This window comes from Dermacentor andersoni, chromosome 8, assembly GCF_023375885.2.
Source record: "Dermacentor andersoni chromosome 8, qqDerAnde1_hic_scaffold, whole genome shotgun sequence".
Taxonomy (NCBI): domain Eukaryota; kingdom Metazoa; phylum Arthropoda; class Arachnida; order Ixodida; family Ixodidae; genus Dermacentor; species Dermacentor andersoni.
Window position 1 is genome coordinate 115682307 of NC_092821.1, and position 18546 is coordinate 115700852.

Genomic DNA, 18546 nt, shown 5'->3' on the forward strand with positions numbered 1-18546 from the left:
TTAGCCATGCCGTGGGAACATCTAGTGGCTGCATCATTATTGTTAAAAAATTGCAAAGCCTTGTGATACAAAATTATTTTTCATGTGTGTCGGGTAGGATTGTGTGGTGCGATTTTTCGTTGGGCGAGCGTGACTGGCGGGTCATTTGTATTTATGCACCAAACGCGGATAAAGACCGAACCATTTTCTTTTCGGAAATTAAGAAGCATCTCAATGTCACGAAACAACTGGTTTTGCTAGGGGATTTCAATTGCGTATTGAGTGGGAGGGATAGAGCTACAAAAAAGAGACCGAACGACAAGAGCACCGTATTGTTAAAAGAACTGATAGACGAGCATGATATTGCCGACGTTGCCGAATGTCTAGAAGGGGAACGCGAAGTGCAGTACACGCATTTTCAGGGCTCTAGCCATGCTCGGCTAGACAGGATTTACGTGTCCCTTCAAATCATACCTGCATGTAACATTTACACTGTACTACCCGTCTCTTTCTCGGACCATTGCCTAGTGAAATGCAATGTGGGGGAAAAAAAAGATGTAATAGTTTTAACTGGGATCTGTGGAAATTCAACGCAACGCTACTACGTGACGAGCACTTTGTCCGTTTTGTGTCAGAAGCAATTAACGAGGTTAAACTGGATGGTAATAAGCAGATAGGTGTTGATTGGGAATTACCAAAACAAAGTTTTAAAATAAAGGCCATCGAAAGAAGCAGCGTCTTGAAATACCGTGAAAAAATGAGAGAGAACGGGCTGAAGGAAACATTGCGGAAACTAATTGCGCTAGAAAGCAAACAGCCAGGTCTTTTTAAAGAAGACCTACTTAGGATAAAACAACAGCTGGAGCAATTCGAGGAGAACCGCTATCGCGGGGAGCTCGTTCGAGCCAGAGCACAATCATGGGCCGTGGGTGAAACGCCCACGAAACGGGCGCTAGGTATCGAGAAGACGCATGCGCGGCGAAACGAAATAGAAGTGATTGAAGAGAATGGCCAAGAACTGAATGACCGGGAGAGCATCGCAGGTGCTTTTCCCTGGCATTACGAGCGGCTCTTTACATACCAGCCAGTCGATATCGAGGCATACAGAGCAAACTATCTTTCTCGTATGCCTCAACTATCAGCGGAAACGAAGTCACTTCTAGAAGCACCCATTACGCATGCTGAAATAGAAAGTGCTATAGATAACCTGAGCCCTAATAAGTCGCCAGGCCCGGATGGTCTTGGCGCGGCCTTTTACAAAGCGTTTAAGAACGAGTTGGTGCCTTTCTTGAAAGCGTTGTTTGACGAAGTTTTTGCTACCAACAGATTACCACCGTCTTTCTCTGAAGCCCATACCGTCCTTATTCCTAAGACGAACCAAAAAGCAATGCTGAGGCTAGTCACAGCATACAGACCCATTTCATTGACCAACACGGATTACAAAGTTTTAATGAAAGTTCTTGCTAGCCGATTACAGTCAATAATTAAGGATCTTGTAGGACCGCACCAGACTTGTGGTATAAAGGGACGCACTATTGCGACAAATGTACACACGATGAGAGGCGTCTTGGAATGCTGTGACGATTTTCGATATGCCGTTGCGATCCTGCAGATAGATTTAGAAAAAGCCTTTGATTTTGTCCCACACGAAATTTTGTTATTAGTTCTTGAGCACGTGAATGTAGGATCAATCATCGCTGATGGGGTAGCTCTGGCGTACCGGAACTGCTCAACACGGCTGATTATTAATAAGACACTGGGGGCCCCCATTAATATAGAGCGTTCCGTGCGCCAGGGGTGTCCTCTCAGCCCGCTTTTGTTTGCCATCTATCTAGAAAGCTTTTGTTTGGCAATCATTCAAAATAGTAGCATAAAGGGCTTCAAACTCATGGAAGCCGAAGTGAAACTCCTGGCATATGCAGACGATGTAGCGGTGGGCTGTACAACAAAAGAAAGCATTACAGAGGTAACAACCATTGTTAAACATTTCGGAAACACAACAGGCAGCTTTGCAAATTGGAATAAGTGTCTCGGTTTTTGGCATGGTGAATGGCAGTCAACACCGGAAATGTTCGCCAACATTAGATGGATTAAAGCGCCAGCTAAACACTTGGGCGTTCCGCTCGAACATTACCGGCGGAATGAGGACTACTGGCTAGAAGAGGCCAAACGACTCAAGGAAAAAACAACAAATTGGAAAGGTGCTCATCTCTCGATGTTTGCGAGAGCTACTGTATGTAACTTGTTTTTAATAAGCAAAATATGGTACGTTATGCAAGTTTTCTGTTGCTCTCGTTTAAATGTGCAAAGGTTCCATAGAAAGTTTTCGCTGTGTTCATTTGGGCATCAGAATGGGAGAGGTGCAGCCGCACGAACTTATTTAGGAGAGTCAAGGACGGGGGCTTAGGCCTGTCACATCTTTTTGTGAAGCAGCTAGTAAACCGGTTTTCTTTTTTTCGAGACGTGCATGACCCCTTTCTGCGCACAATGTGCCAGTTACGACTGAACAAGCACCTGCCGATGTACGTGGTCTCCAATTTAAGTATGCCTGGTGCTCTTCGAGGGTACCTAAGGGAAGTCGTTGACAGTGTCCGTTTTCTGTCCGTACGTTTTTCTAATGATTATCTCTTTTCGGTGTCGCGGAAAAAATTGTACAGGGATGTAGTTGACATAATTATGCCGGTTCCGATGTACAGAGCCATAAACAGTGGAGGACAAGGAAACGACGTGTTAAAGCGTGTTAAGAAAATGCAGGTGCAGCCAAGCACTAAATCCTTTTTCTTTAAGTTGCATACCGGAACTTTGCCGGTACGGGCCTTTTTACAAGAGAAGGGTTTTTATTTACCATGGGGAGCAAATTGCCTTATATGTAAACAATTAGAAACAATTGACCATGTTGTTTTGCATTGTTGGGCAGGGGTTTTCTTTTGGGACGTTCTTCAAAGAACACTACAGAAAGAATTGCCTTTAAGTCCATTAGGTATTAGATTTCTGACAGTAGAAAATGAAGACGGCTTGCCTTTGGACTTAATTATGTTAATGGGCCTCCACTGTTTATGGAGGGCTCGAATGGCCGGTTTCTTTTGTGAGCCTGACAGCCGGCCTGCGCGGCTGCTCTTCCGGGACGATATTTCCAAGTTCATTGATGTAATTAAACAACAAGAATGTCCTCCGGATTGGCTGGCGAGGATTGAGCCCCTCGCCACATTAAAGGAATTTTAAACTGGACATGGCCAGCCACAATGTGACTGACCGCACAATATGCATGCGCACAAAGTTGAATGTGTGTTTGTGTATGTTTATGTATCACTTACCTTATTTCAAGAAATGATGCCCTTGGTGTTAGCTTGGTGAAACTTCCGGCAATAAAGAAAAAAAAAACTCGTGGCTGAGTGGTAGCATCTCCGTCTCACACTCCGGAGACCCTGGTTCGATTCCCACCAGCCCATCTTGCAAGATGTTTTTTATTTATGAAGTGCCTTCTGGGATTTATCGCTCACGGCCAACGCCGCTGACGCCGACGCCGACACTGACGCCGACGACACCGGCTTTTCTGCGACACGAGCTCCTTAACGCTGTCGCGTTAAAACAGATGGTGCGGCCCGTGACGTCTGCGTCACGCGATACTCCGGCTCCGGTATTGGAGAACGCAGGGAAGGAATTTCGCTTGCGGAGGCCAGGCGGGGCCAGTGGAGAGAGCGTTATGTTGACGGTGACGCTCGTCTCCTGAAATCATGGGTTCGCGGCACTGAAATATTTATATATCGGCTAATGATGAACAAAGTTGAAAATGGATGAATGAATGTTATGAGCGTCCCCCTTTGAACGGGGTGGTGGGTTTCGCCACCAAGCTCTTGCTATTATACTGCGTAATATCCTACCTACGTTAAAAAGAAAAGAAGAAATTCAGAAAAAAACCTACGATGAATTCCCATAACCAAATTTTCTGGCCCCCGATTGTGAACTTTGTCTTTATACGTGTCAGTTTTTTTGTCGTTTCCCTACTTTTCTTCCCCCATTCCTGCTCTCGCTGAACCCAAGGGCTTCAAGCAGCCAGTGGGGCCTAAATCGACTTCTGGGCACATATCGTCACAGTCTAATCAAATATACTCCATCGTTTCCTGAGTTTTACCGCAGCAAACACATGCTTCTTCCTTCTTATATCACGCTTTATAGGTGGGTTTTCTAAGTCATCCTGATCTCACTTCGAAGAGTAATGAGCTTCCCTTTGAGTTATCATAAATTGTTTCTTTCTTGATTTAATTTTTTCCTCTTAAGTAGTTACTCATGGCAGGTTCCTTTTTAAATGCCGCCACCTATTAGATTATTTCAGCTTCTCTGACTTTCCGCTTGACGTTCTTTGTTACTGTGTTGCTGCCCCTACAGGCCGTTAGGCCGTTATGTTGTTGTTAGTAAGCTTCCTAGTTCATTTCGTAGACTGTGAATCAATGTTTTTCCTGCACAAATACCCCCAACACTCTCCCAGCCCTTTACTTTCTTCCATATTCCTCAGTCATTCTTCACAATGAATTTTACTGTGAACTTCCTTCACCACAAAACTTGTGCAACCCATATCACCCTGCACAGCTTCATTTGTACTCTTCCCGTGGGCGCCAAAAACGTTCTTGTGGTCGAACGCCCCCTACAGGGCACGTAACAATTTGCAGCATACAACCAAAATTTGCTATGTGACCTGGAGAGGGGCTGTTTAATAGTGGGTGTGCTACTTTTTTTTATGTAGTCTCTGTTCAGTTGCACAGAGCCGGTGCTTTCGACGCTGCACGGTATGATCATAAGCCCGTTATCCTGCGGATCTAGAGAACGATGCAGAAGCGAAGAGCGCCCAAGAGGAGCACGAAGTGGTATTTATCATCTACCATCTTTGTTGTTGTACAGCCACTTTTTCACGCGCCGTCGCTGCTTAGTAGCTATGGTGTCGGGTGGGAGCATGAGGTGGGAGGGATCGAAGCCCGGCCACGGCAGCCGCATTTCGAGGGGGGCGAAATGCGAAAACACCGGTGTGCTTGGATTTAGGTTCACGTTAAAGAATCGCATGTGGTCGAAATTTACGGAGTCCCAGCACTACGGCGTGCCTCATAATGAGATCGTGGTTTTTGCACGTAAAACCTCACAATTTGACCTTTTTTTCAGAAGATCCACGTTTATCCTCATGGCAGAGAGTAAAAATGAACCCTTTTTTTCCGCAGATCATTGAGGACCGGATCATATGGACCCATCGCCACACACTCAGTAATTGTAGTTGATGCGATAGTTAGTTTCGGACCCTGTTCCCGGAGCACAACAGCTGGATGCTCAATATATTCAGCCATCGACTACACAGCGACTCAGGTTGGCGGGAGAGCGGTTATGTACTAGCATACATAAATAGCCCCGCGGAATGGGCGTTAAGTACGCTAAAAATGCTAGCACAATAACACAAAGCCAAATAATCAGAATGCATCTCCCCGTGACTGGCGACGGTAATGCGTTTAGTATTCAATCAATATACATCGATACACAAAGCATTGCCATCTTCGAAGCTAGTTATGTATTGGGCATCTACTGCAGCGGAATTTCTCTCTGACGTTCAGCACTTGTCCTTGTCGTCTCGTCTCCGTCCGTGTTTTCGTTTCTCATTTTTTTTTGGGGGGGGGGGGGGGGGGGCTGCCGCCTTTGTATCCGAACAGCTAACGCCATCTAGTGCCGCCGCCGCGAAGTCTGCGTGTGGCATCCGAAATTGATGGCGCTCCAGTGAGTGCGCACGCTCAGAAACGCGTCATGACGCAACAGGGCTCTTCTCTCCCGCTTCCTCCTGGACGCACTGCGCCATCTGGTGACTCTGCCGAGGGGTCAATTCAATTTTTTTCAATTCAATTCTTTATTTGCAGACATAGAACATACAGAAATACCAGAACTGGTTGGAGCCATAGCCACAGGCTAGTTGCGGGTCCAATGAAAAATGAATAACAATTGCAAGTACAAAACAAATAAGATACGTCACGTGCATACACATATTTGTCGCATACCATTAAGTTGCACGCGCGTACACAATGAAATGCTAAACAGCGAAAAGCATCTTATACTATCAAACATTTCTAAGTAAACACAATACACTAGTTAGGACGATTGCAGGCAAGTTTATGCATTATTATGAACACGCATTATTAATCTCGACAAAGTCGAAACACTAAGATATGTTCAGCAGGTGTCAGCGAGTTACTAAAGAAAAGAAAGGACATCATGATTGTTACCATTGAAAAGCATTATTGAGGCTAAGCAAGTATTTCTTGAGCACCGATGAAAAATTGTTTCCTTGTTTTATTTCTGCTGGTAGTTTATTCCAAATTTTTGACCCTGAAAACTGTAGCAAACTTTGTCCGTAAATATTTTTAGTTGGAGGAAGATTAAAATTACCGCACGTTTTGATTTCTGCTCGCACGAAAAGATGAGTAAAATAGAGAAACAGTAAATATAGTCCGCACGGGGCCGCTGAGACGACAAGCGTGCGCGTCGATGCCTCTGCGAGCGCTGAGAATTGTTTCCTCGCTTGCCCCACATCCACTAACACATACTCTATGACCAAAGTTGGCGGAGGTTTCATTGAAGAGTGGCACACATGCAGCGCATTCGTGGTGCAGTTCGCTAAACCGTTGGTATATGAAAGGCCCAGGTAGGCGGGAAAATGGTTGGGAACAAACATACATAGACAGCTAGCCCCAGAATGTGTGTCAAGTACGCTAATTATGCTAACGCGTTAAACGGTAACAGCAGAATTTTTTTGCATGAACCGATTACCCGCAGATAGAATTACAAACTTGTATATTCTAATTCGCCAACAAATTGCTCGCAGTATAAAGTGCACAGTCTTGCGTAGCGCAGGAGTACAGCCGTACAAATGGGTTTCAAGCTATTGGGGCGCGTCTGAACAAAGAAAACCTACCTGTGATATTTTGCACATGGGTAACACAGCGTAGATGCGTAAAGGTGGCAATCCTTATATTTGTCGTGCCTAAACGTTCGTAGGCAACTAATTGTCAAAATTTTCCAGTGAGAGCCGCAAGGCTGGCGTCCGGCTGAAAGAGAGCGCGCTAAGCCGTGCGGTGTGTGTCATGCATTTCAGGGTTACGCCAAGAATTCTCGTACCGTATCTGGAACCTCTGCTCTAGCAGCTAGCGCTTTTGCTAACGCAAGCACACACGTTGCCGGTAATCGCCCAACGGAAATAACATGAGGCAAAGCCAATCCCCCAAATTTTCCACTTACTCATCTGACTATTCTCAAAAACCTGCCCATAGGAACCTCACAAATCGCACGGAAGGAAGCAGTTGTGATGCAGCCGATAATAGCCAACGCTGCGAAATAAGCCCGTTTGGGTCTCTCAGAAAATAAAGCTCTGCAGGTGAAGAAAGCACGTCTCCGGCTTCGATTCCAGGACCAGAATGATCTGTTCTCTAACGGCTAAGCCTTATTTGCTGAGAAACCCAGTCAGCCTTGCCTATTGTGAGGCGGATCAGAAATGTTCCTTCCGTGATTCTTCGTCCACCTTGCGATGTTCCACTAAATAGATTTGGAAGTCTCACTGATTTCTGAGTTCCCGATGTAGCAGAAACACAAAATTGATTTAATGGCACAACACTGCATGATGCTTTTATTCGTGTTTTTATTATCCGCTTGGTTGAGGTAACGTATAACGACGTGTTCATGCAATTAAAAGGACGCATCCCTGATTTGTGACGTCCAGAGGGCTCTGCCCGTGTGCTGAAAAGGCAACGAAAGTCTATTAGCGCGTGCGAAAACAATGCCACATTAAGGTGTCGTCACCTATAGCATTCAGCAAAATATAGGATGTTGTAAGTTTTTGTGCAAGGCTCAATGCCGACCATCTTTAGGCTACCGGTGCCTATTTTTACGAGGCTGTAAAACAGATTGTTTACTACTGCCACTAGGTGACGAAGGTGAATGAATTATTCCTTATTGTAAGTGTGAGATAGCGCAACTTTACAATTCGTTAACCTCATATATAGGTGGGGTTCTTCTAGAGGGGATTGGGCGTAAGGTGGGGTGAGTGCGGCAACGAGCGAAGGTGTCTTAGCGGCGATGGTGTAGAATTGAGAATAAAGGATTGCTGTGCACAAGGCCAGTGACACGGCCATCTGTCAATCACGTGTAAACGGCCGTGCGTTAGCTGGCGTGTCAAAGGCGTGCACAGCAGACTTCTATTACTTGTTTCGCCGGTGGTCGTGGGCTATCGTGTCTCTGAAATAGATAATAGATGGAGCGGCAGAAACCGGTCCTGGTGAAAAAAAAGAGGAAGGGAGATGTTGCTTGACACGCCTTTCATCGGCTTACATATTGCAGTTTTCAGTGGACACTCTCTTGCTAGCGCGTCTGTATTTTCAGACATACTGATTGGTGTACCGGTTTTTTGGGGATACATTCTTGGAAGATTAAATTTCTTGCGCGTTATTGGCAGGCCACGTGGTGCAAACATGCTGGCATTATGGCAGCATTATGGCACTGGCCTCGTGGATTATGCACGAGGCTAGTGGTCTGACGTTGCGGAGCGCCGCCTTTTAAGAGGTTTAGGGCGGAGGATCACAAACGTTATGTATTATACCATTTCTCTCCACTACTGTATGTGCCTATTTTGAGGAGTTGGCTGATAATGTTCAGAATTCAAACTATCATATTTTCCCTCCACTACTCTGCGTGCTCGCTTGTTTTGAGATATCTTAGACCACGAACATGGCACAGGCACTGCTCACAGTGCTTCATGCGTAGAGGGCAGCGAATGCAAGCCACCACGTTGCGATTTTGCGATGGTGGCTCTCGCCGTTTGAACTCAATGTTTTCCGAAAAGTCCGCCTTCATCGAGCATAATTTTCGCCGCGACGTTTTGGTAATTCTCGCAATTTTTAAACATATATTTATAATAAATGCGCATGAATACATGCGCAGCTATGCATACGCACAAACAATATATCTTCGCACACTTCGAGAATCGGAGAAGGCAGTTATGCGTGATTGTTGGTAAAAATCTCAATAACGGTTGCCTGTTTCAAAGTCACGTCAGTTGTCTCCTGCGGCAACGCTTCCAGAGCTGTACTTCAGACAGGCGTTTTACAATCCTTACGTTGAGGATAATCGTTCAATTTTTAGTGCACAGGGACGAGATCACGAAGGCTTCTCATCCATATAATTTCTGCCGATTTGAGAGAAGTGAAGGCAGAAATATACTATGTACATACTATGTACAGGCACACTCAGTCGTGTAGTTGACTTCAAGGGAGATTAGAGATACTTACGGCGCTGTTTATGCTGGTGAAGGCAGCTGCGACTATTGTCATCGCATATGACATATTTGAGAGTTACTTTTCCCTTAATTCAACAGCCATGTTCTGTGCAAAATTTGTAGTGAAATGTATTTATGACCGCCTTCACTATGCCGTAAATCTGTTCAACTGCGACAGGAGTTTGCGCCACAGGCTGCTGTTAATGTAGTCAGTCCCTCAAATTACATCCTTAGTGACGTTGCTAAGTGTTTCTTAAGTTGTTCAAGTGGCGGTATATCAAAGAGAACGGCTAGTTATCTACATTACCCAGAGCCACGACTGCTTCATCGCAGCTTACGCAGTGCATCACATAATCTATCGTTACGTCTTGTGGTCCATATTTTCCAATAAGTACAGAAAGATCCATTTGTTCAATTTTACAGTAGGCGAGATAATTTCTCATTGCGTACTAAAGTTGATGCTTGAAACACACGCTCAGTTTCACCATGGTCACGTGGCTCGAAGGAAGGGTTCTAGCAGAAGCCTTTAGAGAAATACTGTTGAGGTTGGCTTCTTTGAAAATAGTGTATCAGTTATCTTATGGCGACATTTCGTTGCGCACACTCATACACTTCTGGATGTGGCCATCGCACGAACACAACGCATTTTCTAGTAGGCATTTCACCAAAACAATTCCCTGCCATAGCTGGCAAGCTATTATTGTATGGAAATGTATTTTTTGTGCGATATTTCTTGACATCGCATTTTCTTGCTTACCTCATCTCACTTTCCTGAATTAGCAAGCTACCGAGCTTCTAAATAACTGAGCTTTCTTTTAGATGAGCTCAAACTAAAGACGCCTCAGGTGTGATGCAGTAGTTCTATCTCAACTGCAAAACCTCATTCCGTTCTCTGGTAAGTATAATTTTGGGTAGTAATGTCAATCTCTTAATTAAAAGAAACATTTCCACGGATCACATTACAAGTAGCATCCGCAAATACAAAATATTTTTTCATTGATGTGAATTAGGTTATGGACAAGGGGAAGGAACCGAGCTGTAAGTTCTCACGGCGTCGCGAGTGACATAAAAATTTGAAACAGGTAAGATATATATCACACTTTGACATCGCATGCATCAGATAAACTAGTGCGCCATGTTCACTCTCTTGCGGTACACTTTTACTATTCTTTATTGTATTGTATGAATTTTATTGCTTATGCTGTATCAAACTTCATAATTTTGGGGCCCTTCCTCTAAATTTCCCGTTTTGGACTGGTAGTAACTTAAATAAACATACAAGTGTCAGTGTCGCTACTCGATGTCATAGGCGGGTAATCAATGATAAGGGTAACAGAATTACCTTAAAAGCCATTGATATAATCACGCTCAATTAGTACTAATTTATAGAAGGTATCATAATGCACAGTAGCTTTGAAACACTGTTCCTGTTCTCATAAATTATCACCATACATGAACTCTACCATGTAATATCATTAACTGGGCAAAATGAAGTGTGGCCTGCCAGATTCCTGGCTGGAAAGGAACGGTATATAGACGCGAGTTCCCGCATCAATTATTACGCGATCATTTTAAATTTCACAATGACATTGCTTTTTGGCAGTGTCATTGTTCAGAACACGAACAGGCGCGTAAGTTTACCAAATGCACCCTTAAATTTTACACTTTAATGAGTACGGTGTCTTTTTTTCTTACAATTACACTAGCGAAGCGACCTAATTCGCACAACAGCAGCACCGACTCATGGCGTACGCCTACTAACCTAAGCAAGGACGAAAGTAAATACATTCAAATATGCTTTACTTCAACACAGGATATGCAAATGTGGTTTCCCTTAAAGTGCAACGTATTTGAAGGATCAAAAACCAAAATTCTTTATGATAGCTGGTACGATAACAACAAGACTTCGGCCGCGTTTCAAAGGGGCGAAATGCGAACCCCAGGTGGTCCAAATTATTCCTAACGGCCCCTACTACGGCGTGCCTCGTACTCAGATCGTGGTTATGGCACGTAAAACCCCATAATTTAGTCGTTTTAGTTAATAAAAAGAACTGAAGATGGGGAGCAAATAACGGGAGTGTGCCTGTTTTCATTGAAGGGAGGAACGAATGATTCTATTGAATCACATGTTGGGCCGAGACCGAGCATTCCGATGAAATGAAATACGGAACTCTTCATACTGCACACTTCCCGACAAAGAAGTATTCGACTCGCCTTCGCAATTTCCTGTATTCTGTCGCGACTAATCATTATAAAGTATTTGCTTCACTACTTCCGCTCCTGTAGCTTGTATTATTGATTGATTCAAAGAACAAATTTGCATTTCATTCAAGTCGAGTTCGTTCTTCTCGCTTCACAAGGTGCTTCCATGGAAGCCTTTGTTTCGCATTCAGACACTGGCCACATTGCTGTGCGCTTGCACGAGGATGACATTTCTACAAAATTAAATCAAGCAACACACGAGATGGTTGAAAAGTGGCAAGGCACTGTTGCAGCTTTCTTACCATCTCCAAGTTCTTGATGTCGATGTTATCTAGAACAACCGCGATGAACGCGTTGTCAAGTCTCTTGCCTCTTATGTATTTGCTTTCATCCTCAGTGACTACTCGGACACCCATTTCTGTCACCGAGAGACGGAAGACGACATCCACGCCCTTGGTCTTGTGCTTGGAGAATACGTGACGGTAGCACTCAGTGCGATAGTAACCCACCATAATCCTGCAATAATTTAGAGGTGCGCACTTGTAATAATGCAGTAAAGTTCGGCAGCAGCCACACGAAGCGTCTCCAGCGTTTAATTATCGATACTACCTTCCAGGACTGCATGCCTTGTTAGCTTTGTAGAATGAAGGGGCGATATCGTCGCAATAATACATGGCGATGAGCAAAACTAGAACAAGGTGAAAGCAGCTAGGAGCCAACGTTTCGACAAGTGCACTTCTTCAAGGCGACATATGCTTTCCTCGCCACAGTATATATAGGTGGGTTTCTTGTAAAGGGAAGAGGGCGTATGGTGGGTGGGTGTGGAAACGAGTGAAGGTTCGTTAGCGGCGAGGGTGTCGAATTGAGAATAAAGGAGTGCTGTGCACAAGTCCAGGGACACAGCTGTCTGTCAGTCACGTGTCAACGCCGGTGCGTCAGCCGGCGTGTCAACGGCGTGCACAGCAGCCCTCTATTACCTGTTTCGTGGTAATATTTTGTTAGAAACAATGTATCGCTGAAATGGGAAAATCAAGGAAGCTAATCCCAGTGAGGATTTGGGAAGCTAAAAAGCTTCCCAAAGCCGTCGCTAAGTATTTCGACCAACCAGGTCATAATTTTGATGACCTCTACATCTTACAGTCAAATTTCCGTTGTGAACGAGAAAGAAAATACCGAGAATCATACCTTGTCCATAAGTTCCAGACATTGCAACCAATAGGCATACACGTTTCAAAGGGAGCTTTAGAATCTATTGGCTATGCTAAATTTGAAGCTATAGGCAGCAACGCTTAGTTTGATTTCTTAGCATTCTTTCTTCTTTTTCTTCTTTTTATTCCTTCTTTTTTCCATGTTCTTTTCTTTCTTTTCCTCTTATTTATTTATTTCTTTATTTATTTATACTAGTTCAGTATTGTCTTTTCTTTTTCTTTTTTTCCACGAGCACCGGTTCCTGCCGCTCCTATTATCTCTTTCAGAGATAGGATAGCCCACCACCGCCCGCGAAATAGGTAGTAGAGGGCTGCTGTGCACGCAGTTCACACGCCGGCTGACACACGGGCGTTGACACGTGATTGACAGACAGCCGTGTCCCTGGACTTGTGCACAGCACTCCTTTATTCTCAATTCGACACCCTCGCCGCTAACGCACCTTCACTCCTTCGACATCCATATACATTCATATATATATATATATATATATATATATATGCATCCCTACAGCCCTCTATATGCAGCCCTATTGCAGCCCTGCAAGGAATATACAGGCGCGAATGCAGCAGGGAATTCACGAGCTGTTATATAGCAACAACCGTTCCGCAACCAAAAGAGGCACTGCACTAATAAACTTGCTGTTTCTTCCTCTACAGCAGGGCCAACGGGAGTGCCATTGCGCTACAACAGCTTTCACCCTCCCTGCAGTGTGTCAACAGTCGTAAGGCTTCCTCTGCACACCCCCTTCATTCTCCCTTTTTGTGTAGTTGTACTGATCTTGGGTATGAATTTTCTGCGCGAATACGGTGCCGTTATAAACATTCCGGACATTCCGCAGGTTCCGTTGTACTCTGTACAGAGCGGCGACGTAGACCTTTCCGCGTCGCCGGTGATGATGTGATCATCCCACCGCGCTCATGTTCCATTCTGTTGGCGATATACGACATGCCGGGCAACTCCGACGCTGTCACCGAACAAATTCCGGCGCTTCTATTCAGGCATGGCACATCGATTGCAAGAGGCTTCGTCAACATTGACTGGGGACACACAGAACTTCTCGTAACAAACTTTAGCCATGAGTGCCGGCATCTTCCAAGACGTATGACAGTCGCGTACGTCGAAGAGTTCACTCAGGTCACAGACTGTTTCACTGTAGAGCAAGGTGGTTCCACCTGCTTGCCTCCGGTACCTCCAGATCTATCCATCGATGTTGGCCCACGCTTGCTGCCTCCGCAGAAACAAAGCCTCCTGGAGCGTGTACATCAGCTTCAGGACTCCTTCCCGTCGACGTCGAGGGCTGGTCAAACGCGGTTGACCCAAATTATCACTAATGATGCAGCCAGGCCTATCCGGCAGAACGCGTATCGGGTGGCTCCACGGGAACTCCAAGCAATAGAAAGTCAGGTCAAAAGAATGCTTGAAGACGACGTTATTCAGCCGTCGAAGAGTCCCTGGGCGTCGCCAATGGTGCTAGCAAAAAAAAAAAAAATTAGAAAGGACGGCAGCTTACGTTTCTGCGTTGATTACCGCAAGCTTATTCAGAACACCAAGAAAGACGTTTAACCGCTACCTCGTATAGATGATTCTCTCGATAGACAGCGACGTGCCCGTTATTTCTCGTCGACGGATTTAAGGAGCGGATACTGGCAAATAGAAGTTGACGAGAGAGACTGCGAAAAAACTGCATTCGTGATACTTGACGACCTCTATGAATTTGAGGTACTTCCTCTTCGGCTTTTGCTCCGCGCCCGTAATATTTCGGCGGCTAGTTGACACAGTACTCTTAGGCCTCAAGTGGCAAACGTGTTTGGTATACTTGGACCATGTGATTGTATATTCTGCAGCTTTTGACGAGCACCTGAGGCGACTACATGCGGTTTTTCAAAACATCCGATCTGCCGGTCTCACGCTGAAGCCGGAAAAATGCCACTTTGGCTTTGAAGAGCTTCTCTTCCTCAGTCATGTGGTCAGTTATGAAGGTGTACGGCCTGATTCCGAAAAAATAGCTGCCGTTGGAAATTTTTCAGCGTCATCTGACAAAAATGTATTCAGACAATTTTAAGGACTGTGCGCCTATTACCGACGCTTCATTCGGAACTTTTCACGAATACGTCACCGTTTAGACGTCTCACCAGGGAAGATGTCGCGTTCGCATGGAGTGAAGTACAGAAACAAGCGGTCAACGAGCTGCGGCAACGCCTCCAAAAGCCCCCAGTCCTCGTACACATTGACGAAGGCGCCCTGATGGTTCACACCTAAGCCAGCAATGTCGGCTTAGGAGCAGTACTCATGCAGCTGCGAGGCGGCGCTGAACAAGTAATAGCTTATGCTAGCAGAGCTCTTTCTCATACGGAAGCGAATTATTCCGCCACGGAAAAAAAATGACTTGCGGTGGTGTGGGCCGTTATGAAATGTCGTCCGTATTTGTACGGCCGCTCCTTTAATGTTGTCAGTGACCACCACTGTCTTTGTTGGCTGACGAACTTAAAATATCCATCAGGAGGATGGGCGTGCTGGAGCCTTAAGCTTCAAGAATTCGACATAGTTATAGTCTATAAATCGGGAAAGCGGCTTGCGGATGCCGATTGCCTTTCTCGCGCCCCATTCGAATCTGGCAATGCAGGAGATGAGGACGATGCAGCCTTTGTCGGAGTTGTCAACGCAGCTACAATCGCACAGCAGCAACGTGACGAGCGGGAATTTCAATCCATTATTGGTTTCTTGGAGGGTCGCAACATCGTTGTGCCAAGGCTTTTTGCAAAAGGACTCCCATCGTTTTGCTTGCGTAACGACGTCCTGTATAATGCGAACTTCTCTCCGAACGGAAACACCCACTTACTCGTCGTCCCAACACCTCTCAGGAGTGAAGTACTAGAGGCATGCCAAGATGAAGCAACATCCATTCATTTGGGCTACACACGAATGCTGTGTAGGGTGAGGCAAAAATACTATTGGCCATGACTCACGGCGACCGTTCAACAATACGTCCGGACATGCATTGAATGCCCGCAGTCAAACCAGCAGATTTCCTCCATCCTGTTGAAGTGCCCGAAACTCCATTTTGGATGGATCTTCTAGGCCCATACACAACTTCTTCAGCGGGTCACAGATGGATTATCGTAGCCACAGACTACCTTACTCGCTACGCCGAAACAAAGGCTCTGGAGAGGAGCACGGCACGTGAAGCAGCCCGATCTTTTATAGAATATGTTGTACCGTGGCGCGGTACTTCAGCAGTACTATAAACTGACAGGTAAAGTGCATTTACAGCCGAGCTATTAGACACAGTATTAAGACTTAGCGGAACAGCTCACCGGCGAACAACGGCGTACCATCCGCAAACGAACGGACTGACAGAACGCCTGAATAAGATGCTCGCGGACATGCTTTCCATGTACGTGGATGTCGAGCACAAGAACTGGGATAAAATCTTGCCATATGTCACATTCGCGTACAACACGGCTTAGCAAGAGACAACACGAATCACACCGTCCCGTCTCCTACATGGTCGTGAAGTCACAACTTTGTTAGATGCGATGCTGCCACATGAATGCGATGGCATCGAAACGGATGCTGAAGACTTCGCTCAGCGTGCTGAAGAAGAGCGACAACATGCTCGCATATGTATTCATAGACAGCATGATTACGACTCAATACGCTATAATCTTCGTCATCGACCAGTCTCCTATGACCACAGAGAGAGTTTCAGTTTGGACTCTGATTCGCCGTCGTGGCCTTCCGGAGAAACTGTTAGAGCGCTACTTCGGGCCGTATAAAGTTCTTCGGCGGCTCACTCGTGTCAACTTTGAGGTTGCTCACGATAGACCGCATTGCTCAAGGCGTCGACGGCATGCGCGTGGTCCGGATGAAGCCCTATTTGTCCGACGGCATTCACGGCACCCGCAGCTATGTACCGTTCCTGTTGCTTTGACGAGGATGCTTTCTCGGGAGAGAGGCTAATGTGACGACTAAAAGATAGCAAATTTAGGAACAGAAGTAAACGAATTAGGGGCACGAGCAGCGACCACGCTCGATATTGGAAAGAAGCTGGTGTGTTAGTTCTTGGGGTCTCTGAATACAGAGCTGGTTTCGTTTCTGACATCCCGGCCCTGCGTCCTGTGTTTTTGACGTCGTGACAATACGCGTATATCGTTTTTCTCTCACCCTACCCGCTGTCCTAAACGACGGAGCCGTATATCTGTTTTCACATGTTCTGAATGCTCACCAATGAGCATGTGGTCCGGAGACAATTAAAAAAAGTGCTTAATTTGTGGCAAAGTGCGTTTTGTATCTAATTCTTTACAAGAACACTGACAGCGTGAAATAACTGTCGACATCCGTCACCTTTCTTTTCATCGTGGTTTTATTCATCGCTTACATTCTTCCTTTTCTTCATATTCCATTAACGTGGACCAAACTGTACCGCGGGGCGTCGTCATTGTCAGTGCTGATGCGGCATTTTCTTTTTATCCACATAGCGGTTTAAGAGTTCCGGCCGGGCCACCATCCCAAAGTCTTAAAACTTAACACTCTTCCCGTTTTTGTTGTTGCGTTGCCGGAGTTGTTTCACGACTGTGGAATAGCGTGAAGAAATTATTACTCCTGCCTCATATGCTCTGGAAGCGCGGGTCGCTGGGCCCGAAGTTCACCAAGGAAAAGTGGAACGCGCTCCTTCGAAGTCCCGTCTTCGAGGACCAAATCCTGGCCGTCCAGCGCGCCTGCGATCGGACCGGCAGACTAGACCTGTCAGTCCCGTCGTGGGATTAGCCAGGTGCGCGTTTTATCGCGTTTTGCTGGACCAAATAGAAATTTATTCACTCACTCACTCTGTCACGTGTTGATGCGGTGTCCTAATCTTGCCGAACCCAACCATGAGGAAGCTCAATTAGGAACCGAAAACAAAAGAACAGATGAAGACCGCCAAGAATCGTGGGAGGCCATGCTCGCGGCCCCGAACTTGGAGGACCAGCGAAAGCTGGTGAACCAGGCCAGGGAAGCAGCAAGGGCCAATGGCTACCTGGACTGAGGAGGCCGCCCGCCTTGGGTGAAGTAAAAACTGTAACTGATTTTCATTATTAAACGTTTGTTTTTTTTTCTCTCTCTCCTTTCTCTTTCTCTCTCTCTGTAAGGCGACTGTGACCGTACACCGCCACTACCTTGGTATCAATCCCTACGGACTTGCGTCCCATAAACTGCAGATAGCAAGCGGTGGCCCGTGCTTCAATGCCCTCTCCCAATGGACCGAGCTTATTCATATGCCTTAAGAGTGTTCTGCGGGACGCACAATACTATTCCGTATTGTGCTAAATCTAGAGAGACGTGCGCACCTTTTCTTTTTTTTTGTGCCTGTGGTGCACGCATGCTCCAAATGTATGGTACCGAGAGTACGAACGTAATGAACTTAAATAGGTAAATGCAATTATTGTAGTTCATTAGGTTCATACGCTCTTTCTCTCTCTCTCTCTTTATATATATATATATATATATATATATATATATATATATATATATATATATATATATATATATATATATATATATATATATGCATACATCGTCTTTACTCACCCATCGTACTTTTGATTCGCATCAATGTAGGATCCAACAATTACAGCCCATCCTCCCGTACTCATTGAAGGTAAGTGACCCTTGTTCCCTACTGAAGTTGAAATCAACTCCTGAAAAGCAAAACACGGCGTTTCATGCGTACAGACGGCTAACGTCGCAAATATTGAAGTTGAACAATGAAACTGCAGCATGATATAAATAGTGCACAGAGAGCAGGAAGAGGTGACAGCGACATCACTGCGTCTCATTTTCGTAGCAGCCTTTGTTTACGAGGTTACCCTGGATTACATTGAAAA

General features: G+C 45.5%; 1 protein-coding gene across 1 annotated transcript in view; it reads right to left on the bottom strand.

Annotated features, from left to right (window-relative positions):
* Positions 1-7616: 7616 nt before the first annotated feature.
* The window catches only part of LOC129384337 (uncharacterized), a 48843-nt gene continuing 37913 nt past the window's right edge, over positions 7617-18546 (bottom strand). The window contains exons 5-7 of the mRNA XM_055069674.1: positions 18251-18360; positions 11776-11989; positions 7617-7737 (exon numbers count right to left, since the gene is read on the bottom strand). Of these exons, the coding sequence (XP_054925649.1) occupies positions 7687-7737; positions 11776-11989; positions 18251-18360 (375 nt within the window). The 3' untranslated portion in view covers positions 7617-7686. The remainder of the gene's footprint in view (positions 7738-11775; positions 11990-18250; positions 18361-18546) is intronic.